This window comes from Cheilinus undulatus, linkage group 8, assembly GCF_018320785.1.
Source record: "Cheilinus undulatus linkage group 8, ASM1832078v1, whole genome shotgun sequence".
In the NCBI taxonomy this organism is placed as follows: Eukaryota; Metazoa; Chordata; class Actinopteri; order Labriformes; family Labridae; genus Cheilinus; species Cheilinus undulatus.
In genome coordinates, this window is record NC_054872.1 from 50640952 (window position 1) to 50666796 (window position 25845).

Sequence of the window (25845 nt, forward strand, 5' to 3'; positions counted from 1 at the left end):
ACTGCAGGTAGTCATGATGACAAAAAGGGAGGCCGGAATAGCAACAGAAGAGCATTTATTGATCTTTAAGTAACGTCAAAATAGCTTTAACAGCACAGCATTTCCTAATCACATAGTTTAATATTAAGTTTGATCAAAAAGTGCTTATTTGTAACAAAAAAGGAAGTTCAGGTAAAGGCTAGCAGCTCTGCTGAGACAGCCAGTAGAAAAGGAGAAGTTCAGAGAAGCCTTTTGGAAAAAGCAGAAGTTCTAGGCTGAGAAAGTTTCAGTTTTCAAGAATTGTTTTAATTTCGATTACTGTGAAATTTTGGTATTGTTACAACACTAATACAGGAGTTAAAGCTACATTCGCTCAAAACGCAGCAAAAGTAGGCCAAAAAAAATGAAACAAAATAAAAGATTTCTCGAGGAAATCTTTTAGCTAATAGTTAATTTCAACTGGGCCACATGTGAATACTGTATTTTATTTTCCCAGGCTCTATTCAAAAGGATAGACTCCAGGGCAGATCAAAAACATGCTGAAGGAAATATGTATCCTATCTTGCCAGGGAACTCCTCAGAATACCCCAGAAGAAGATAAATAATACTATGGAAAACGGAAGTTTTAGTTGACTTGCTTAGCCTGCTGCCAATGCTACCTGAACCCTATCAAGTGGTGGAAGATTGACTGATGGATGGATGAGCTCTCAGCTGTAACAATCAAGATTTTAACACATAAGGCGGCCAATATTTCCAGTTATGTGAAACTAATATAGCCAAAGTCAAGCTCTCAAAGCATCATCAGACAGGGGGTCAGATGATCAATAAACTTTATAAAGATGATGCAACATCATACACGGTTGTTAAAAAGATTGCTATTACAGGCCAACTGTCACATCAACGCAAAACGAAAAACCTCAATATCCTTGAGACAGGAGGAGCAAAAGATGCTATGAATCATTATCATGTGATCTATAACATACACCTCAAATATATCCCAGGTTTAATGTTTCATTTTAGACCCTCATTCAGTGAAAGAGAAAGAACATTGGTTTTGGCATTTGGTAAGTACATTATACTCCCACACACTCGCACAAACTCTTGTTGTTTAGTGTTACACATCCCAAGCCTATTATGACTCTCTCCTGGCTTTTTTATACAGGACATTCTGACAACAATGGAAGAAATAAGACAGATGCTTGATAAGAATGGCTACGCATCTAAGACGGAAACAGAAAATGGCCTCATAGTCACAAAAAACGGCGAGAGATTTCTCCTTGCAAATTTTCAGGTAAGAGATAAGCTCATAAGTCTGAATAGAAAAGTTTGATCAGTTGAAAGTTGAGCCGATCCACTTTCAATGATGGTCATGAATTAACTTTAAAAATGCAAATCCTTTGGAGCAGAGGTGTCAAACTCAAGGCCCGGGGAACAAATCTGGCCTGTGGTGCAGTTATACCCGTCCTGCATGATCATATCTTATTTTTGTTATAACTGTCCCACCGGTATGAGGTCTGCAGATTCCCCCCACAATAAAAATGTAAATTTAACCCAAATGATTTTAAAAATATCCTTGTTAAGTCAAAAAATTTAAAAAGTAAATAGTAAAAATTATCAGATAAAAAGTCAGGAATGTGGGGGAAAAAATTACTCATGTTTTCAATTAATATTTTCTATTTTGCATCTTAGAATTATGACTTAAACATATGGTTTTGACTTTTATCACATATTCGACCTTTTTGGATTCAAAATGTGAAATTTTGAATCATATAACTAAATATTTCAAATTTCAACTCATGTTTTGACCTTCCAACTCCATTCTGACTTTTAATCTCATATTTGTAACTTTTAGACTCAGAATGTATAATTTGAACTGATATTTCGACATTTTGAACTCATGATTTTGACTTTCTATCTCATATATTTGCTTTTTAAAAACTTTTTTTTAACTTTGAATATTGTGTTTTAACCTTTTGAAAACATACATTTATTTTGAGCTTTTAAACTAATCATTTTGACTTTTTTAATCTCAAATGTTTTTTTTTTGCCCATAATTTATCACTGGTGAAAATTTGGTTTAAAGTTTGTGGTTGAATGTTGGCCCCTGCTGTGATTGACTTTGACACCCCTGCTTTGGAGGAAACTAATGTTTTGATTCTGAAAACTATAGTATAAATATGCAGATTTTTCCTAAACCTACAATTGTTTTACATTGTTTTGTGCAGATGTCACCGGGCAACAAATTAATCACTGAGGTAAAAGCCCTCAAGGAGCTGTCGCATCCTCACATTATGACCATAAAGGAGTCTCTTGTTGGTAGGTCAGATATTCTTCTGAAACTGCTGTAAAATACTAATTTTTTGGGTGACATTTTGGCCATGACAGTTATTCTTTGTTTGAATTCATTTTTATTCTAAATATTTTTTACATGATTTACATTATATATATATATATATATATATATATATATATATATATTTTTTTTTTTTTTTTTTTTTTTTTTTAATTATATGTATGTTTAATTCCTGAAAAAGAAGCAAATAAAGAAATAAATAAATTAAAAAATGCCAAAATGTCACCAAAAAATAAATGAATAATAGAAACATTTATTACATGGCAAAACCTTTAAACAAAATCAGTGTGGCACAGTAAACATTCAGTCATGATTATCTTATTTTCATAATCATAAATTATGATTATGGGAGGCCAAAACTGTGATTGAAATTGGAACCAGATAAGTTTTTCAGCACTAGACTGAGGACTGATTTACTAATTCTGTCGTCTCTCTCTTCTTTTCTAAAAGATGAACATCATAAATTGTACAGTGTGGTACTGCAGTACTGTGAGGGAGGAAGTCTTGCTGACAAGATCAAAGAAAAGAAACTGGAAGAGCAGGAGGTACTGTAAAAATGCATCAGTCTACACTAACAAAATGAACTAGAGGAACTGTTTACTTTCTATATTATGTTCTGGTAACTTAAAATGTAGGAATTTGTTGGGTTTAAATTTTTTTTGTTTAGTGTTACACATCCCAAGCCTATTATGACTCTCTCCTGGCTTTTTTATACAGGACATTCTGACAACAATGGAAGAAATAAGACAGATGCTTGATAAGAATGGCTACGCATCTAAGACGGAAACAGAAAATGGCCTCATAGTCACAAAAAACGGCGAGAGATTTCTCCTTGCAAATTTTCAGGTAAGAGATAAGCTCATAAGTCTGAATAGAAAAGTTTGATCAGTTGAAAGTTGAGCCGATCCACTTTCAATGATGGTCATGAATTAACTTTAAAAATGCAAATCCTTTGGAGCAGAGGTGTCAAACTCAAGGCCCGGGGAACAAATCTGGCCTGTGGTGCAGTTATACCCGTCCTGCATGATCATATCTTATTTTTGTTATAACTGTCCCACCGGTATGAGGTCTGCAGATTCCCCCCACAATAAAAATGTAAATTTAACCCAAATGATTTTAAAAATATCCTTGTTAAGTCAAAAAATTTAAAAAGTAAATAGTAAAAATTATCAGATAAAAAGTCAGGAATGTGGGGGAAAAAATTACTCATGTTTTCAATTAATATTTTCTATTTTGCATCTTAGAATTATGACTTAAACATATGGTTTTGACTTTTATCACATATTCGACCTTTTTGGATTCAAAATGTGAAATTTTGAATCATATAACTAAATATTTCAAATTTCAACTCATGTTTTGACCTTCCAACTCCATTCTGACTTTTAATCTCATATTTGTAACTTTTAGACTCAGAATGTATAATTTGAACTGATATTTCGACATTTTGAACTCATGATTTTGACTTTCTATCTCATATATTTGCTTTTTAAAAACTTTTTTTTAACTTTGAATATTGTGTTTTAACCTTTTGAAAACATACATTTATTTTGAGCTTTTAAACTAATCATTTTGACTTTTTTAATCTCAAATGTTTTTTTTTTGCCCATAATTTATCACTGGTGAAAATTTGGTTTAAAGTTTGTGGTTGAATGTTGGCCCCTGCTGTGATTGACTTTGACACCCCTGCTTTGGAGGAAACTAATGTTTTGATTCTGAAAACTATAGTATAAATATGCAGATTTTTCCTAAACCTACAATTGTTTTACATTGTTTTGTGCAGATGTCACCGGGCAACAAATTAATCACTGAGGTAAAAGCCCTCAAGGAGCTGTCGCATCCTCACATTATGACCATAAAGGAGTCTCTTGTTGGTAGGTCAGATATTCTTCTGAAACTGCTGTAAAATACTAATTTTTTGGGTGACATTTTGGCCATGACAGTTATTCTTTGTTTGAATTCATTTTTATTCTAAATATTTTTTACATTATTTAAATTATATATATATATATATATATATATATATTTTTTTTTTTTTTTTTTTTTTTTTTAATTATATGTATATTTAATTCCTGAAAAAGAAGCAAATAAAGAAATAAATAAATTAAAAAATGCCAAAATGTCACCAAAAAATAAATGAATAATAGAAACATTTATTACATGGCAAAACCTTTAAACAAAATCAGTGTGGCACAGTAAACATTCAGTCATGATTATCTTATTTTCATAATCATAAATTATGATTATGGGAGGCCAAAACTGTGATTGAAATTGGAACCAGATAAGTTTTTCAGCACTAGACTGAGGACTGATTTACTAATTCTGTCGTCTCTCTCTTCTTTTCTAAAAGATGAACATCATAAATTGTACAGTGTGGTACTGCAGTACTGTGAGGGAGGAAGTCTTGCTGACAAGATCAAAGAAAAGAAACTGGAAGAGCAGGAGGTACTGTAAAAATGCATCAGTCTACACTAACAAAATGAACTAGAGGAACTGTTTACTTTCTATATTATGTTCTGGTAACTTAAAATGTAGGAATTTGTTGGGTTTAAATTTTTTTTTCTAACGAAGTCAATGTAAACTTGTCACTTGTCCCCTGTTAAATATATTTATGTGTTTTGTTGACATTAAGTATTCAAGTTTTTAAGTTTTTTCAATTTATTATACTGTTTCCATGTTTTAATGAAATATTTGAGAAAAGGAAATCATGTGAAATCATTTGGAAAGGTTAGCATTTCAAAATAAAAGCCCTCATGTCAAAATTTAAGCCAACAAAAGCCAACACTTACCATTTAGACCGACGGTTTGTTTGCTCTGAATATTCATTTAATTAATTATTGACTTATTTACTGTGTACAAACACTAAAAAATAAACCTTTCCACTAAACAGTAAAATCATAAATTAGAAATCTGACCTCTGCCGTGTACATGAATAAATACCTCGATCAGTCCAGGCTTATTTTTTTCATATATAGTATATTCATTTCCTTCTTATATTAGTCCATTAAATCACCAGTACTTTACCAATGACATTATTTTCAATAAATTGTATGGTATCTAATGTATCTATTTCCTCAAGTATTTCATTTAAACAAAACAAAACAAAAAAAAGAGTCTGGTTTCAAACAGGAAATGGATCTGCCAAAACAATACACTGACCGGTCAGGGTACCAAAGGTCAGTGTATTTTGAAAGGGCATTTGACAGCATGGAAATGAAGAAAATGTCACTCATTTTTGGCTTTTGGAGAGGAACCATAAAATGACTATAGAGGGCCAATTTCCCATTTTTCGTTTCTGAACTAGAACAGTAAAAGGAGGAAATGAAATTTTGTTCCAGTTCAGTTCTGCCACAAACCTGGAACGAGTGCTTCTTGCTGACAGTGAGTGAAACTATGATAAACACACTTTTGCTATGTGTAATTATCTTCATTTGTTGTTTTTAGGCACTGAACTGGATGGTTGAAATCTGCATGGCACTGAGAACCATTCATGAGAAACATTTGCCTCATGAAGAACTGACAACACAGGTAGAGCAGTCATTTATATTGACTAAAAAATGTCTTCATAAAAATCTTCACCTTTTTTAATATTTGCTTCACAATCAGGTTCCTCAATTTTTTAATAAAAAAAAGTTGCATAACTGTATCCGTCATTATCTATGAAGTCATGTTCACATATAGTGCATACGGCAAGTATTCAGACCCCCTTGACTGTTATTTATTTTTCTCATGTTGCAGTGTGATGGTACAGAACCCCATCATGACAAAATGACAACAGAATGTTAGAATTTATACAAATTTACTCAAAATAAAACACTGACATATCACACTGACATAAGCACAGCTTGGTTTTTGCTCTGATTTCATTGGCTGTGTCCAAAATCACTCCCTATTCAATATATAGTGAATACGCCATTTTGTAGTGGTGTCCCAATGCTGACTGAATATTGTTATTAACTATATAGTGCACTCATTCCATCCCACAATGCATTGGGAAAAGTTGTGAACAACTGATGGTTGCTAGCTCAGCATTATTTCCCATCATGCATTGCAGCTGCTGCTGTCAAACATGACAGACAAATGAGAGGAGCACAGGAACACAGATCAAAAAGTCTTTATGCTTTCTTGTTTGGTTGGTTTTAACCAAAGTGTATAATTTGTATGAAAATGTTAAGAATTCAAAACAAAGTAACTTTTTTCTGCATATGATGATTACAAGACATGAGACCATCATCTTTATGCTAAAAGAAGTGATAATTCACACAAAAATTTCTACTATTTTGCTACTACAGTTACAAAACATCAGTTTTCAGTGAAATTCTACCGTTAATTTTGATCCTCAGTTGTTGTCATGGAAATCTACGAGCTGTTGTTGCTCAACATTTTAACTGTGAGATGTCATTGGCATAGACTGTAAAAAGAATTGACTTATGGCTAAGCCACGCCCCCTCTACTCACTCGGACAAACAATGGACATTCAGTGACAGGCGCTATTGCAGGTGTCACAGTAGGAGACATTTCACAGGAGGCCGTTGATGATTTTTGGAGACAGAAAGATCACATATCATCTAGAAGTCAACAAAAGGGTCCAAACTACGCATTGGAGGGATATATTAATCATTTTAATGTCGAGAAGGTCGATAAAAAGCTTCAATTACAAGCCAAAATTTACAGGTCTCAGTGCAGACATGATAAACCGCATCTCGTTGCCATCACAATCTCAGACCACAAGATAGAGGATCAGCATCAAAGTGCCACTGAAGTTCAGGTTTTTGGCTCATAATATGAGAAAAATATAACGGCCTTTTACCATCTTTACCACGAGTGTCTCTCTGATAGTATTTACATTGAATCATTCAGCATAACGTCTGCCAACCTTTGTTATCTCGGCTTTTACAGATAAGTTCATGAAGCTAAGCTCCAGAAGTTAACGTTAGTTTAACTAGAGCCCTTTGGACAACAGCTAACTATGATGTACGATCACCAAAGAAGAAAAACTAGAACAAAAAATGCCAATGAACTCCCAACAAACAACATGACACAATGAACAACACAGCTAGGAGCTAACGTTAGGCTAACTTTAGGTAACGTTAGAGATGTTAAGATAATTTTATATTTCTTTCCAGTAAAGTGACAATATGTAGCCTCAAATACGATGTTGAATTACCTTAAAACAGATATAGACATCCTTGTTAATTTTATTCACGTTGAGTTGATGTTGTGGTCTACCGCGCAACTTTTATCCAAAGAAGACACTTTTCTCGGTTTAGATGTGGCTTAAGAAAGGGTACAAAATACACTCTGTCACCCAGCCTCTCAGGATACCTTGTGTTGGAGTAGCATGCACTCCATGAACACCGTTTGACCATTTTTAAACTTAAAATCTAAAAAAAAAAAAAGAAACCTCATAAAACCGAATGGAAACTGACTTTCTCCAATGCATTTCAATGGACGTCCAGGCAGCAGATATCCGAGTGTATAGGAATGGCTATACGCACCAGAGCATGTGAGCGGAGCGGAGCGGGAGCGAGCGGGGATTGCGAGCAGAAGGATTTTGGCCAAAGCGTGGAGCAGTTTTTTCAAAAAAGCTGGACCGGCACCTTATCTTGTGCTCCATCCTGCTCCAATTTCGCTCCAGTACTGCTCACACCATGCGTCTGAAGCATGTCTCACCCAGAGTGCATCTGCAAGAATTTGTATCCGTGAAGCATCCCGTGCTGGTTTCACTGCTCCTGCAGAGAGACAGCGAAATCCAGCACGTCAGACTGGGCTTTCCGCCGGAATAATCCGAGAGACTTGAGATGCCTGCACAGTGTTGATATACTAATATTAACACCATCGTCATTTTTTAAAAACATCAGTATTTCCCAGTGTCTGAAACCGAGAAGATGGTAATGGTAAAGCACTTCCGTGTTTTCGTTGAGTGAGCGGTGAGTGATTTGAGTGGAGCGGGAAGAAACTTGAGTGGAAGGTGGAGCAATAATGAGTGGAGCGGCGTGAATCCCCTCTGAGCGGATGAGCGGTCGCAAGGAACAGCTCTGTGAGCGAGGAGCGGGAAATCTCATCGCTCCACTCCGCTCACATGCTCTGATACGCACTGTGATTGTGACTGTGTGACGTCAGCTATTTGTTTACAATAGGCGGACTCAAACAGCTCTTGAAGCCAATCCATGTTAGCTTCCATATTGAAATCATGGTCTCAACTAAACTTTGGATCAACCTACCAGCAGACAAGAGCCCGCCCACTGAGCTCGACTTCCTGTCAACGAAGCTTAGCTTCCGCCTATTGAGCTATGTGTCTATGAAATGAGATGCCCCAATCAGTCTGCAGTGAGGTTCTTCCTCAATATAACTGAAACGACTGTGGTTCAAATAAATTCAGCCCTGTACAGTGAGAGCATGAGGACACTGGCTAATGAGACACGTTTCCTACAGCCAACCTCAAGTGCACACTCGCCATATTGTTCCATTCATGAACTCTGCATACAATTCACAAGAGAAAGACATTTTGTCATTTATTTATTTCAATATGATTAGATGATCATTGAGTTATTACTATTCTAAAAAAGGAGCAACAAAGAACATTAAAATTTCTTTAGGATATTCATGTGATTTTTTAAAATTTCAGAATTATTCCTCGGACAATAATTATGCCATCAACATCTACAATTGATTACTTCCTACTCCAGATTTTTCCTTACACTCACACAAATCACACTCAGCTTCAGGTCTGTTTGATATGAAGGAGGATTTATGCTTGATCAAATATGGACTTTGTAACACATATATAGAATGTTTTGCACTTGCCATTTGGGGTAAATAAAGTAAAAAATAGTTTTAGCTTCTCTCTCTCTTTTTTTAGAACATCTTCTTCACTGAATTTGGAAAGCTGTACTTGGGTGGATTTTGGAAAAAAAAGGACAAGTACAATACACACATACACTCACATATATACATATATGTACATATAAATCTACATACATATATACCTACACATAGGTAGATGATATGTTAATTGTTCATTTATTTAAATTTCTTTTCTTTTCTTGTGTTTATGCAGCATCTTCAAATATGCTGCGCAAACGGCACCGGAAGTTTTCACAAATCCAAAAAGGTAAAAAATTCCAAAATAGAAAATGCCTGTTTCTTATCTTTCTGCCTTTTCCTGTCAAAATATTCCAAAATTTTTTTTTCATTATAAAAATTTGTTGAATCCTGATACGCATGTATCATCTCTGTGCAAAGAAATCTTTTTCAAATGTATAATTTCAGCTGAAACATTGAAAATAAATGTCAAAGTATCCACTTGAAATATAATAACAGCTCTCTATTTGTAGGGATATTTGGTCATTGGGATGCATACTGTATGAACTCTGCACTCAAAAACAAGTGGTAAGTCACCATATCAGATATATGTATGTGTTTGAAAATAACTGTAACGATAATATTTTGTTAAAATTGATCAAAAAGGAAATGCGAAAAAAAAAAAGTACAGCTTTGCCAGGAGGTGTGCAAAAACAGATGCTGAATTACATCTTGGCTAAAACAAGGAAAATATATAGCTAGTCATTTGCTTTAATAATTAATGTATATAAAAAGCACTCCACAGGTTTAAGTTCATTTTTATGATGCAAATCACAGTGTACATGATACAGTATACTGCACATACTTTTTTCCCAAAATCATTAAGTCCAACTAGTTTTATTATCAAGCCCTGATATATTTAGTGGGGATACTGAGTAAGCATCCACACTATTGATATTCGTGTAAGCCATTTTTTTTATTAACGGGGATGCTGAGTAGGCATCCACACTACTGATATTCGCGTCAGCCATTTTGTTTTTTACCGTAAGTTTTTTGGACCCCATCTCCTCTTTTTCTCTTTAAGCTATACTCATCATACTAATATCATTTTATTCAGCTCTTTTAGGACATGATGGCTATGATTTTTCTCATTTTTTACTTTTATAATTTTTAAAATATTTAACTTTTTCTGCAAGTTTTTTCCCATTCAAATGAGTGGGGCTTTTCTAACAAAACAAACAAACAGAAAAAAAACCAAACACTTTTTTCAACTCCTCATAGCATTTCTTGGGCTATTTTCACTCTTCTACTATCAAACTCTTCAGCTTTTGGTGCTCTTTTCAGCTATTTATTATACTTTTTTATACTATTTATACTTAAAAAAAAAAAAAAAACTATTTTGCTTTTTCTAAAACTAAAATAACATTATTTGCGATGGGCCAGCTCTTTAAATCCTTTAAAACTTCTTTAACTTCTAAGGCTTATAACTTCAGTTCACTTCCACATACAGACTTCATCTTTGCTTTAAAATGTAGACAAACTCTTAAACTATTTGAATGATTCACAGCTTTGGCAAAGGTATTATTCAACAATTTGGCTTGGGATTAAGTAAAACTGCTGTGAACAATATCACCACCATCTTTAGCACAATTACACACCTTCAGCCTTCAGACTGAAGAGGCCACTTTGTCAATAAGCAGTGTTCAATTTTTTACAACTAAATTTTATATTTTTATATTTTGAGCAATGATTTCACATTCTTCACAAATCAGGTATTGCACTCTTCAGCTTTTGTGCTATTTTCAGCATTTTTCCACTATTTTCAGCCATTTTCATGCCATTTTAAGCTATTTCTATGCTTTTACAGTCACTGAATTCCATTTTCAGCTATTTTTATGCTATTTTCAGCTATTTTAAGGCTACTTTCAGCTAATTTTGGGGGGTATTTTCAGCTTTTTAAAACTACTTTCAGTTTATTTTATCCATTTTCAGCTACTTCTCTGCCATTTTATGCTATTTTCAGCTATTTTTGTGCTTTTAGGCTTTTTTTCAGCAGTTCTTCCACAATTCAGCTCTCAGCATCCCCACGCAGTCTCAGCTGAAATGCAATTTTGACCTAGTTATACATCAGTCTTGTGCAACTTTGACAAAGGCCAACATTTTAATTAATCATGATTCAGACCCATCCTTGAAAAGGTTTGCACCCAATAACATCACTTAAAAAATTAAGCCCATGTTCAGAAATGTATATTTTCAACAACAGTTACATTCATTTCCCTATCACTTAGGCTAATCTTTTTTTCTTTTTTTTTTACAATTCAATGCTTCCACAGTTTTCTGCAGAAAACCCTTGCACTAGTGGTTTCAACCCAAATCTAGATGACAAGTATTCTGCAGAGTTTTGTGAACTTCTCAGTGACATGTTGAGAAAAGACCCTGACTGCAGACCAACTGCCTGTGAGATTTTGGGACGTCCCATAACTCTGAAATGTCTCCTGAAAAAGGTTTGACACTTAAATAAAGAGCCAACCTTATTAGAGCAAAAGCAAACATTACTTTGACATTATTATGATAAATCCAGCAGAGTACAATACTACCCTCATGCATCATAGATGTCTCTGACACTAGTTTTGTTTTGGATAGAGTGAAACAACTGTGAAATACCTCCAGGGCCAGCTGGAAAATCTGAAAGAGGTGGCAAACGGTCTGGAAAGAGTCCACAAGGCCGCCACCATCAGCAGTCTAACAGGAGGAGTGATAGGAGCGGCGGGCGGGATAACATCCATAGTGGGCCTTGCTCTGGCCCCATTCACTTTGGGAGCCTCCCTGATTGTTACTGGGATTGGGGTTGGAGTGGGTGTGGCAGGTGGGGTCACGGCTGGTGTCTCCAACATCACAAAGATGGTCACACAGTCCACTGATCGCAAAACTGTTCGGGGCATCCTCAAAGAGTTTAATGAAAAGGTAAAAGCTGTTGCCTTCTGGCTTCAGGAGATTAACCACAGTTTGGAGAATATGACGAAAGGCTCGCCAGCACAAAAGCTCAATGGTGACAGCGGCTGTCATCAAATTCAATCAAATGCAGCAGCTGTAAGGATGGAAGAGGTCTTGGGTGGTGCTGCAGCAGTGGCCCGATGTGCTAGAGTAGCAAAAATCGGCACAATGGCTGCACAATTTTCAAGGGTAGCACGTGTGGCAGAAGTAGCAACTGGTGTGCTCGCTGGCTTGTTTGTGGCAGTGGACATCTTTTTTATTGCCATGGATGCTAAAGAGATAAGCAACATCAAACAGGCACAGGAAGATGGTGAAACTTCATCTGAGATCATGAAGTTCGTCCTCGCCATCAGAAACTCTGCAGAAGAGTTGCAGGAAGTTTTGGATGAGTTAAAACTCACGATCACACAGATCAACATTGATGAGGTAAAGAAAGCGTTGGAGTTGGACTACACAACATTCAAGTAAACCAGAGGTCAAACTCTGCTCGTTCTGATTGTTGCCTCTGGCTTTCTTGCAGGTGTGTGTACAATGTTTCGACAGATTCAAAGCAGATTTTACAGAGAACAAGGTTTAATTTGAGTTCCGACTGCTGAGTAAAACTCCAACAAAGACTGACATTTCAATTTAGTCAGCCAGTACTAAGTTATGATTTTTCAAAAATCATTGGTCGAGTGGGTGGTGTGACACATGCATACATCAAATTTGTAACTTTTTTTTTAATGTTGCAAATCATCACTTAAATATAATAAAGTTCAGCTATTTAGTCTTAATTTAAAATCCTTGCTAATTAGGGATGAACATTTCTAGGAAAATTACTCTTTAAAAGTCACTGACAGTTACTACAAAATTAAATAGATTAGCCAGTATAATTATTGCACCCTAACAGATAAAGCACATCTCTGCACTAATTTTAACTTCAGAAACGCTCAATTTCACTTGACATTACTAATTTCACTAACTGTGAAAAAGGATCAAGCTGGATATTTCTGCTTCCTTTGTTTAATGACCTTTAGAAACATTGTTTTAAATATAGGTAACTGTAATCTAAAATTATCTTTAAGAAAAACAAATAAATGCCTGTTTGAACATTTAAAAAGCACTGTAAAACATTGATACTAATATATTATGTACTATGCCTTTTTCCTTGATTTCATGTATTGTATGTTAACACTGACTATAATCACTATGCTATAATTACAGTGACTATAATTTTCTATTTTTTCTGTCCAGTTTTTATTGTTTGATTAAACCATGTACTGTCACTGTGTAACCCTGATATTTAATGGTAAGCTTGCAATCATTATCTATTTTTATCAATGAATAAATGAAGCTCTAATAAAAAATGAATGCAGAACTAGGTGTCTCTTCTTTGTAACTAAAAAACACACTGCTCCTTTTTCTATTCAATGGCACAGACACACATCAAGAATGTGACTTAATGACTCTAAGAGGACTTAAGTCCTCTTAACTGGCCTTAAGAGGACTTAGACTTCAAATTTCAGTCCTTAAAACACACTTCAAAGTTTTAAGCAAAGAGGATGAGTGTAGATAATGACTCCAGCTGACATAGGTCTGTTAGTCCTGCCTAAAACACCACAAACATACTGTACATACGGACAATATTTACAGCTGATATAGGCTGATGTTTAAAGCCAATATCAGTTGGTAATATAATAAATATAATACCAATCATTTCATGCATCCCTAGTTTAAATAAACAGATTTATATGTTATTAGTATGGCCGAGAAGAGGTTAATAAAGAGTGCACAAATGATTACAGCTGCAGTCTTTGAACAAGTCTCCCCTCTGTGTGAAAAAGTTCATGTTCTTTTTTGTTTCACATTTTCACAAAGTAAGGAGATTTTCTGAAGGAGCACGAATAGGCAGCTGTTATACTGACAGAAGACTGAGTTCATTCCTGCTCTAATGACTGCAGAGACATTTAAACTGAATGAGTCACAGCTTTTCTAAAAACTACAATAAACTTCTCAAACAGAGTCTGACAGTAAATGAGTTTAAATGAAAATCTGACATCCAACACTCAGCATGCGGCTCATTGAGACGGCACAAAGTGGTTTTATTTTTAGGTCTAATTTCATCATTTACAGATCACTTTCACTTCATGTCACTGGGACACATCTTTAAAAGCAGACTGATGGGAGACGTCCAATTGAAGTTTAATTCTATTAAGATAAACACGTTTTATGCCATTATATACTATTTTTAAACTAGAGATTTAAAGATTTCAAGTTGTAGAAAATAAAATCACTGGTTATAGTCCCTCTACTGAGATATCAGACCACTATGGAGTATCTGTCTTTAGAAATGGTCAGCAGCAGTACGCATGTTGGGTAATTGGCTGTAAATTGGTTTAAAACCACAATGAACTTACATAACAGTCATGATATAACTTTATTCACTGCAGACTTTAATCACAGCCTGTTGTCTGTGTCTGACCTAAATTATCATCCCTCAGCTTCTGTGTAATGTGCGACTTATGTCCATCCAAAAATATCCACGACTATGGCCATTATCCTCAATTTATAGGTGACTAACGACTGCTTTAATTTCCTGTCACTCACTGAGATGCTGCAGCTGTTTAAACTTTAGATAAAGCTCTGACGACTGAGGCTAAAGGATGAAATGCTTCTTTTTGTCATTATAGACAGATAACTGTTATTTTAGAGATAATGGCAGCACAAGCAGGAAGTCCTTTTAACAAATCGGACACTGCTGTCATTATTAGACTGTTACAGCAAGATCTAAGTGGATTGTGGCAGTAAGCACCAATACATGCTGTAAAATCTGTGGCTTATGTAATGGCTGATGGCGTACCATTAGACGTCCAGCACCAGCCGTCATTCACACTAGTAGCTCCCACCTCCATATAAAATATGTGAATTTATACATGTCTTAAAATGCATGCAAATTTTTTTCCTTTCATTTGTTTGGTTTCTCTATAATAATGGAGCATCCTTGCCAGTGTCCTCTGTGGGATCACACCTCCTGATATTGACTATTGTGACTGGCTATGGTGGCCAGACTAAGATAAATTAGCTGGAATGAGCATAAAAGTTAGCTGTTATCACTGGCAAGGATAACTATATGAAAAAACTGTCATCACAGATACCAGAGAAAAGGAAGCAAAAGAAAAAAGTTCGATATGGGTGCATAACATGTAGGCTGATAATTCACACATAGGTAAAAGGCTGGTGGTACTAATGTGACAGATGGCTGGCATCTGGTGCTGCCCCCTAATGGTCAACCCCAACATATGCCTAAAAGTTTAGGTCCAGGCTTTCCTGTGGAATTGGCTACCTTTTACGTAGTGCTGTGGGTAGATTTATAGCATCTCAATCATTAAGTCCAGACTTTCTCTAAGCCACTCAAATCCTTCATGTTTTTAAGCCATTCAGTGGTGGACCTTCTAGTGTGTTTGGGATCACTGTCCTGCTCCATAACCCAAGAGGGCTTGATCCTGAGGTCCTGAGCTGATGGCTGGAAATTCTCCTTCATAATTTTCTGGTAGAGAGCAGAAAGGGATGAAGGCCCAGGTCCTCCTGAAGCAGCAAAGCAGCCCCAGACCATCACACTCCCTCCACCATGTTTAGCTGTTGGTATGATGCTAGTTTTAGATGTAACAGCTTATGTTCAGCTTCTGTCTGGTCAGTCCACAGAATATTTTTTCAAAAGTCTTGGGGATCATCAGGATGTTTTTGTCAAATGTGAGACTAGTCTTTGTGTTCTTTTTGCTCAGCAGTGGTTTCAGTCTTGGAACTCTCCCATGATGCCATTGTTGCCCAGTCTCTTTCTTATGGTTGAATCATGAACTCTGACCTTAACTGAGTCGGTGAGGCCTGCAGATCTTTACATGTTGTTCTAGGTTCTTTTGGGACCTCCTGGATGAGTCGTCCATGCACTCTTGGAGTCATTTTGGTAGGACAGCCTCTCCAGGGAATGTTCACCACAGGTTCAAGTTTCCTCCATTTGTGGATAATGGCTCTCATTGCGGTTGGCTTGAGTCCTAAAGCCTTAGAAATGTCTGTAACCCTTTCAGACTGACAGATGTTGATGACTTTATTTCTCATCTGTTCTTGAATTTCTTTAAATGGCACCATGATGTGTTGGAGATTTTCACAGCTTCTATTTATGGGATTTCTGGATTCAACAGGTCTGGCATTAATCAGGGCTGGGTGTGGTTAGTAGGGCTGACAGCTTTAATTCGATTGGTCAATTAATTGATCGAAAAGCTTTTATTCGACTAAGATCACCCTGGTCAGTTAATCCCCCCCCCTCTAGACGCTGGTCAGGGGGTAAAAGCAGTGTGCAGCTGACTAACAGAGAGAGACATGCTGCTGTGGACAGGAGCAATGCAGCTCCAGGAATTACAGGTAGAGCATCAACGCATCAACTCGTCACAAAGTTGCAGGCTGTTTGTATTGAAGTGGTGCTGCTGAGTGTCTCTGCTCTGCCCTCCCTCACTGCATCAACTCCCTTGGTCAGTTTAATTCACCTGTCAGTAAAAAGGCTGTGTAGTATCATCTCCTTTTATAATCTCCCTAAAGTGTTCACGTTAGCTTCTCTTACAGACAGAAAGGAGAGGTGATAAAAGGCGATGCTTGCTGGTCATTAAGTCCTGACGAGCGAACTTTTCCGTCTCACCTCCGTGAAAAACCTCTGCATGCTGTCTGCTTTATGCTAGTAAATGACACGGCACGGGCTGGATCAAGTGATCCTGTTATTAGTTACTGTTACAAATGAATGAAAAAACGTTGATTTGAGGTTATTTTGTAGGCTTTATGAGTTTAAATAGTTACTGCGCTGGGATCATGGAGATCAAAGACAGGTGCTCGCTGATTGTCTCTTAATTAGTTATTTTTTTAGTGTGATGTGATAAACCTAAAAACGTATTAATGCTTCCAAAGGCTTGTTCACTTTAGGATCATTTAGAGTACCAGGCAGGTGCAGTGAGGAATCTGGATGGATTGAATTAGTCCCCAACAAGGTGATTTCTTTTTAATGAATGAATGAATTATTATTAATTTTTTTTTAACCTGAATCGATTAAATGGTGTCTGGGTGCAATTTTGGTCGACCAAGTTTTTCTTTGGTTGACTACAGCCCTAGTGGTTAGTCAAATTGGACATAATATTTCAAAAAAAGTGGTTAATCACAGTTAATTTATGGTTTAACAAGGGGGCAAGACTTTTTTCCATATACGGCCAGGTAGGTTTGGGTGGCTTTTCCCCCTTTAAGAAACTTTATTTCTTTTTTTTTTTACCGGGTTTATCTTTGTCTGATATTTAATTTTTTTGATGATCTAAAATATTTAAGTTAAAAAAAAAAGAAATCTTAAAGGGGGGAATACTCTTTCACAACATTATACATGCACTTGACAATACTTATAGACTCTTCTGAGTGTTGGTTGCTGGTTTTAGGTGGAGAGGCTAGCACCATTAGCATATGGGGATTTCCACACTGCACTGTATTCTACAAAACTGAACGTAGATTACACAATACCAGGTCTCCACGGCGCTAAATTCACTTCATGAGCAGTAAAACAGAGCCATAACCTTCACCAACTCCTCGTAGTTTTGGGAGTGTGCATACATGCAAGAATGACAGAGACACGCTGATAGTCACGTTCTAGTTCATCCAACATAAACAAAGCGAGGGCTCCGCCTGGTGGCGTGCTTAGGTACTACAATGACATTCTGACCGTTACACGCTGTTGTAAATTGGTCAGCAAAGGGCCAGTAAAACTATGGATAATTTGCCTGTAACGCTAATTCAACTAACATGAGAGAGAAATAAAGGCTTCCTACCTTGAACCAGGTGTTTTTTCCTTCATTTCAGACAGAAAATCGACCATCAAGAGGAATCCCATCTCTGTTAGCAGGTCTGTTCCAGGTGTCATGTTCGATTTCAGCTAGCTTCATGTTTAGCCTCCAGGCTAGCTGATTTTCGTTAGCCTGTAGTTCAGACGAGAAGAGCATTATGAGCTGAACATTCAGGTTTTAACGTCATTATGTGATACTTGCTTTACTTTTAAAGTTACTGTAAGTTTTCTCTCGGAGCTATTTAATGAAAATACATGTCCCACTAACGGATATCTTCTTCGTCGATAATTTTAACGGTTGGTTCAACGGTCAAAAGGCACACTGTCATCACCTACAGTACTGCCTGTATTATCACAAGTCTATAGTTAGTTATAAATGTTGTAAGTAACTGTGTACCTTCATGTGAAATTATTTAACAATACAGTGTCTACATTGAAGCCAAAATAGCTTGATAAATTTAATAATTTTAATTCTACTGACCGAGCGTCAACTGATATCACCGGATGTGATGTATCGACGTTGTTTCATGTTTGTAGACGTGCAGCAGCGACACCCTGTGGCGGCGGAAGGTATGACACTGCAGGCAACAGCCTCTGGTAAAGCTGATGATTTTAAAAAAACAACCAATTTAAGACTCCTATAAACGTGTTATAGTGGTGTATTTTTCCCACATAAAACTTTAAATCTTTACACATCATGGTATCTGGGTCACAGTAGAAAGTGGGAAAGTAAATCAGTAATTTAGTGAAAAATACATTTGCATGTTTTCAGAATATTAAGACTTTACTCTTCAAATCCCGGGCAATCATTTCTATTTAAGTGTAAATAAAACTCCATCACACTTTTTTATATTCTATAAGAGGGAAATATTGTAGTTTTCAGGTTTCTTCACATCTCAGTAGAGCAGAAAGGGTTAAGTAGAGTTACCACCAGGGACACCTTTGGTACTGATCCTCTTTATGAGGTTATTATAACTATGTACAATTTAACACGGGGAACAAATGTACAACATTTTTCAGAATTTGTTTCATGAAAATGTTTATTTTTATAAATGAAAAGTGATGATTTATTTATCTACAACAGAGAATCAATGACAATTTAGGGTGTGCTATACAGAACATTTACTATATATGAAGCATATTGCTTACATTTTTATTAGTTCTTGTCATACTAAATAAGAGTTGTATAAAAATGTGTTTTATGGACTAAAGTTATAGGTCCAAATCTGTTTCATGTACTGGTAAAGATACTAGTTGAAATCAGCGAAAATGTCGGCATCAGCATATTGGATATTTCTAAAAATCTAGTATCGTGCATCCCTCCAATATGACTTTAAAATGTGTTCATACATGTCAAACTCACCTGAATATCTGGAAAGCAGGGGTTAAACATAAGGCCCAATCGTCTTGTCTTTTGACTGGCGGCCTGCAAATCGAATCAGGTCATCCGTCACATGATTGTTCTGTAACTGCAGCTTCCACTGGTGCCATCTTTACTGGTAAGGATGGATGTGCTCATGAGTACCGCTGGGTTTAACCACCCCTGAGGGAGTTTGATCATGAAGCTGTTAATATTTAATACCCAAAGACATGAGATGAGTTTTAATGAAGCATTGGTGCAGTCTGTTTTAAACCTTCCTTCATGTGTAAATCAGTTCATTATTATTCATTTGACAGCTGTTAATTTTCATACAGATGACAGGAAACCATTTTCCAGACCAGACCATACATCTACAGACCAGCAAGCATATTTGAGCTACTCTCTTGATTTTAAGTCATGGCCTTACTCAGGCCCCTCAGTAAGGCTCACTTTGGTCTTCTGGAGGTAGTCCTTCACCAATAGTTTGGGCTCGTTGTCATGTTGGAAGAAAAAGCGATGACCCAGACCCAGTCTTGTTGCTGACTGCTTCAGGTTTTCTTTCTAAATCTCCACATCATTCTGTCTTCATGCTTCCTTCCACCTGGACAAGGTTTCCTGTTCCAGATGCACTGAAGCATCCCCACAGCACAATCCTCCCACCACAATGTTTCACTGTGGGGACGGTGTTCTTTGGGTGGTACGCCTCTCCCTTCTTTCTCCAAACATCACTGAAGAGCTCTTGTTTAGATTCTTCTGACCAAGTTCTAGTATTCATAATCCTGTACCTGAAGATGGTTCAACAGCCATGAACATTCAAGGATAGTCATGTGGAGACAAAGACGCCCATAAGGGGGAAAAATGGGAGAACTTTCTGGGACCCAGCCAAACCATGGTCCATTGTGAAGTTAAGCTGTTAAAACCATATTTTATATTTGACCTGAATAATAGCCATGCTTATCAAAGAAACAAATATCTTTATTTATTCATTTGTGTAGTAAATAGCCTTCTATAAATGGAAATAACTTACATAAAAACATAATTAAAATGGGTTAAAGGTTGCTAAAATTGGTTAATAATGACATAAATTGTGGAAAAGGTGATGAAATTGGATTTTTAAAGAACATAAATGAGTTAAAAGTGGCAAAAATTAGATAAAAGTGACAGAAATGGGCAAAAAAAGTGGTAAAGTGGATTAAAAAATTGTCTGAAATGACTTCTATGTGCAAAAAATTGTAAATGAGGTGGAACTGGATGAAAGGTTGATATAAGCTGGCAAAAATGGGTTAACTGTGGTTAAAATGGGCAAAAAGGGGTGTAAAAAGTGGTTGATTGAGGCAATAATAGGCAGAAATGGTAGGAATTGATTTAGAAGTGGCAAAAACAGGTAGAAAAAGTCATGGAGGGTTTAAAATGGACAAAAATGGGTTTAAGTTCCAAAAATGTGCTAAAATGGGCACATTTGGTGTTAAAAGTCATGAAAAGGGATTAAAATTTAGTGAAATTGGTGTAAAGTGACAACAATGTAATTTAAAAAATACTGTTAGTTTTTTAAAGGCATCTGGTGACCCTCTCTCAGCGTCTTGTGACCCCCAAGGTTGAGAACCACTGCTTTAGACACATCTCTCACTAGTTTTCCCTCTGCTGAGCTTGTTCTCAACTGTGTGGCTCCCTTTGAATTTCTTGATTCTTCTTCTCTCTCCAGTTCTGGACTCTTGGAAACGCTGTGATAACTTTGTAGATCCTTCTCCTGCTTTGTGAGCATCAACTCTTTTTCTCCAGTCTGAACTGATTTATTTTGGTTTTGGCATGTTTTCTTCTCCAGTGACAGCCTACACTCTTTCTGAGGCTTTCATACTGGGTGTAAACTGGGAAATAACTGATGGTTTTAACTGGATTTAACAAGCTTTGAGCTTTGCAAAGCTAAGGCATGTCATTGACTGACAGAGGTTTTTGCTATGGCTCCACTAAAAGGACAGTTCTAATAATTTTGACCCGGGTAGTTTTTGGTTTTAGTGAAATATTTTTGCTTCTGTGTGCAAAGTAAAATAATGTAAGCATCCAAAATAAAACTAGGATGTTTGGAAAGCTGTGTTAAAAACTCTCCATGTGCAGAATGGAATGAATCATTTTTATCTAATCTCTCTGTAGTAACCTTTCATTTCAACAATCAAACAGAAGAATAAAGACAACAAAAGACGCCCGTGCAGCTTTAAGCAATACATTATTTATAGATAACATACACTTAAAGTTTCTGAGAGAATTAGTAATGAACAAATGATATGCTGTTACATTCTGATTGATTAAGCCCTTTTTAGAAGCTTTAGAGATTTCAAACAACAAAAATCAAAGAAAAAACATCACCATAAAGGAAAAAAAAGACAATTAAACCTCAGAGAGACAGAATCATTCTCAGTCGCTCAGGACGCCTCCTCTCCTCTCCTCGAATCTCAGCATCTGCTGATTTTTCTTTAGGGTCGCACTAAAAAGACATTTATGGAGCAGCTTAAATAGAGATATCTCAATGTAGGAGGATGTTTGCAGCACATTCTTCTCCTACGAGTAGAAAAAGTCTCATTATGTTGGAAACCTTTGTAGGGTTTTCTTGCTGTTTGCATTTTTCTCCTGCAGAGCGATGCCAGAGCTGCATTTACTTGATTTGATCCATAGAAACATTTTTTTCCTGTACATGCGTGTTAATCTTTCCACTCATGTTCAACACACCTTATTTAAATTTAATTCCATCCTGCCTCTGAAGTGCACACACTCCCATGTAAAAAGGGTCTGTAGCTGAGATGTAAGTTCACTCTGAAACACTAGAGGGCGACCTCACTGCTGACAAAGGACACTAAAGGAAAAATCAGCCTCTTCTCAGCTGATTTATTCTTTTAGTAAACATTTTTCTGATGCTTCTATGACCTCTGTCTCTAGTTTCATGTCTTCCTCAGAATTTTGTGATGTTCATTTAGTAACTTATGGTCCCGTTTCAGGCAAATAAACAATAAAGAAGGTGTTCTTCAAGGCTGGGCTTAGTGTGATGGACAAGTCACATCTAGGACGTCCTGGAATATGACTTTCCCAGTGTTGAAGGGTGATTTCACATGCAGCAACAGGTGATCTTGAACATGAGTCATATGTATGCACAAACTGCAGGATTGAATGCAGCCGTGCTCAAGTATGGGGTGTTTTAAAAGATGTTGCAACCGTGCAGCATGAGCCCCTTTCATCCTCAGAGCCACACAGTAGACGTGGGAGTAGGAAGAGGGTCGTTTTAGGTGCCTTTAAAATAATACAAACATCCACAGAAGCCTGCAGGATGGACTCAATCGTCTGCAAGTAGCATATGCCAACATGATGTGTTGTCTCTACTTTTTAGTGGATTAGTGAACTATATGTGCACACTGCCACCAGCTACATGCACATGCCTGAGCAATCGTGCTCAAGCATGGTAAACAGAAGAAGAAAAATCATACCTAATGTGAAAACACTCTTCGACAGCGAGTTTGGGTTTGTCTACTTTTGACTTCCTTTGATATCAAAGTAGGAATCATTATCATTGGATTTACTCTGGAACAGCGATACTCAACCTGTGGCTCTAGAGCCTCATGTGGCTCTTTTGTGATGATTTGTGGCTCTTTTATGTCTTTATTTGAAATATTAATCTGTAAACCTCAGAAATTATCCATTGCAAGTCACATTAATCAGTTTGTTTCCCACACTTGTACAGCAGGTTTAAATGGTCAAACTTAATTGTCAACCTTTATTTTTTTCTCTGTATATTTCCATTGCCCTTATTTGAACATTTTTGTCCTTTTTTTTTTTGTTTTTTTTTCCATTTTTTGCCACTTAATCAATTTCTGCTGCTTTGAGCTAATTTAAAAAAAAAACTTTTTAGCCACTTTTATCCCATTTTTGCCCTTTCTCATCAGTTTTAGACACTTTTATCCTGCTTCTTTGCAATTTTTCACCCATTTCAGCTGCCTTTTGCCATTAAATGCCACTTTTACCCCATTTTCCCACCTTTTACAGCTTTTTTGCCCATTTTAGTAATTTTTCACTCATTTTCACCACTTTTTGATCACCTGTAACTCAATTTTTTTGTGACTTTGCACCCATATTTGCTACTTTTCACCCAGTTTTCTCCATTGTATGCCTATTCTCCCCCATTTTTGCCACTATTAATCCAATTCTGCTACTTTTAGCCCATTTTAAAAACCTTTTTTTAGCCACTTTTCAATCATTTTTGCCCTTTCTCACCAGTTTTAGCCACTTTAATCTTACATCTTTGCAATTTTTCACCCATTTCAGCTGCCTTTTGTCATTAAGTTCCACCTTTACCGCATTTTCCCACCTTTTTTGCCCATTTTAGTCACCATTTAGATTGTGGCTCTTGTGATGGCATTTTTTAACAATTTGGCTCTTTGGTTGTGCTGGGTTGAGTAACACTGCTCTAGAATTATATGCAAGTTTAAACTTCTGGATAGATGACACCCTTACAGAGGAGGAGGAGGAGGAGGAGGAAGAGGAGGGCTAAGCACGGGGAAAACATCGTCATTTAAGAAATGATCACAACTGTACAACAAAAAAACCCAAACACAACTGTACAAATGTACAAAAATCAACAGGATTAAAACTAGAGGAATCATTTTAAAAACATCCGACAGTCACCGCGGATCCGACAGAGTGCATCAGAGTCACCGTGCCAGCTTTAAGTGCATTCCTCTCTGAGCCTCTGCTGCACCGTCTCCTCCATCAGCACCGCGGCGAGTCTAAAGGAGAGCTGGTTAGTGATCAGTAATTTCTTCTGTTGCTTCCACTGCAGCGACAACACAACAGAAACTTAAAAACTAAGACATTAAAAAAGAAAATGATCCCTTTCTGCTCCGTTCTGCCGCTGTTTCAGTTCACATGTGGTGTACAGGGGAAACTCAGACAAGAACGAAGATAATGCTGAGAAGTTCTGCAGTCAAAATGTAGATCGACGTCTGTTTGACACAGCTAAAACTTTGTGTTTTACTTTATCTAAGAGGTGGAAAAGGATGTTTTTTAGTGTGGACCAGACTTTTCCTCATATTTTCTTTCACATAAAACATCTGAAGAGTTTCATTCCAACATCTACTCTGTATCAGGAGTGACATAAATCCCCATGCCGTGGCAAACTTCACAGATTTAATGGTGAAATAAAAAAGCCAAATAAGTCCAAATATTTAACCCATTAAGACCCTGCATGCACATATGACACTACATTCTGGCTTTCCTAGTGTAGTAATGATTTCTACTATAAGAATATTTGAGAAGTATGTCTGCTAAGGTTTGAATGATTAATCTAAAATACTGGCAGAAATGGCAATTAAATTTTGATTAATATTTTTGAGAATATATCTTGGAAATTTTCACGTTTTCATAGAAACTACAGTTACAGTATTATTACAAATTTTATGATAGTTTTTGAGACAGTTTCACTGCAAGTTTTTTGGGGGAACTGGCTGTGAAATTTTTGAGTATTTGTATGAAAAATTGGGAAAATTTTGAGGGGGATATTTTTGTGTAAATTTGAGAAATGTATCTGTAATTTCTGAGAATTCCACGCCCTTATTATTGGATTTTTTTGCGGAGAATTTGCTTAAAAAAGTAAGGTTTTCTCATGGAAACTGTGGATATTATTTTTCAATTTTGGGAATTTGATTGAGAATTGGGAAGCGAGGTTTCCGTTGAAATTTCTAGAATTTTGTGGAGGATTTTTGGGGAATTTTCAATCAGTTGCATGGAACCTCTAGGAATATATTTGTAAGTTTTGCGGAATTTGCCTTGAGATTTTTGGGAACTTTGCAAATATTTTTTCAGGAATTAAAATTGATTTTTTGGAAGACATTTTATTAAAAAATAGGCTTTATGATAGAGATTCACTGAAGCAGATGAGGATTATATTTTCAAAATTGGTTATTTTTATGGGGAAAATTTGTGTCGATATTGGACATCATTTTCGGTCAAAATTAATTCCCGTTCAAGACAAGCCTGTGCTTTTAAACTGATCAGGTCCTTATTATCTCAAATAAGTGGGAGAAAGTAAAAAAGCATTTAAAACAAACGCTCGGGTCTCAAGAGGTTAATGCATTAATAAATGTGAACGTAGAATTCAGGAAGTTTGTGGCATTTTTGAAGCACATTTTCCACTTAAACATCCATTTCATATTCTAGTCAGGGCCGTCATTTGGTACCATGTTCAGCTCAATTAAAAAAGCAATTAGAGTGTTTGATAAGTCTGCTGCAGCCTGGAAACACAAGCTTAAAAAGCAGCAATATGAGAAATATAAAAGTGGCCGTAAAAATTGGAGATTTCACTTTAGATTTCCATTTTTGTCAGCATTTTATTCTCTGATGAAACCATTAACAATCATGATGAATATAAAGTATGTCACGTGTTTACAGAGGAATGAAACTCTCCAGAGGACTCAGTGGGAAGGGAAACCAACAACACTGAACATCTGTGAGCGTGAGCTTTGTGCTCGGCTGCAGCAG

The 25845-nt window shown here is 36.4% G+C and overlaps 1 protein-coding gene across 1 annotated transcript; it reads left to right on the top strand.

The window, feature by feature from the left end:
• Window positions 1–1016: 1016 nt before the first annotated feature.
• On the top strand, window positions 1017–13388 carry LOC121513965. Its single transcript, XM_041794005.1, has 13 exons — window positions 1017–1043; window positions 1142–1270; window positions 2205–2295; window positions 2783–2877; window positions 3050–3178; window positions 4113–4203; window positions 4680–4774; window positions 5774–5857; window positions 9192–9253; window positions 9390–9443; window positions 9667–9721; window positions 11467–11637; window positions 11777–13388. The coding sequence occupies exons 2-13, from the start codon at window positions 1157–1159 to the stop codon at window positions 12593–12595; spliced, it is 1860 nt and encodes a 619-aa protein (XP_041649939.1). The 5' UTR covers window positions 1017–1043; window positions 1142–1156; the 3' UTR covers window positions 12596–13388.
• Window positions 13389–25845: the final 12457 nt, after the last annotated feature.

What these genes read in the sequence shown, in the direction of transcription:
- LOC121513965 (XM_041794005.1), top strand. Translation starts at nt 1,157, where the DNA reads ATGGAAGAAATAAGACAGATGCTTGATAAGAATGGCTACGCATCTAAG. An exon ending in AGAAACTGGAAGAGCAGGAG is followed by an intron (nt 2,878 to 3,049) that starts GTACTGTAAAAA and finishes TTTTTTATACAG; the next exon opens with GACATTCTGACAACAATGGA. An exon ending in ATGAAGAACTGACAACACAG is followed by an intron (nt 5,858 to 9,191) that starts GTAGAGCAGTCA and finishes CTCTTTTTTTAG; the next exon opens with AACATCTTCTTCACTGAATT.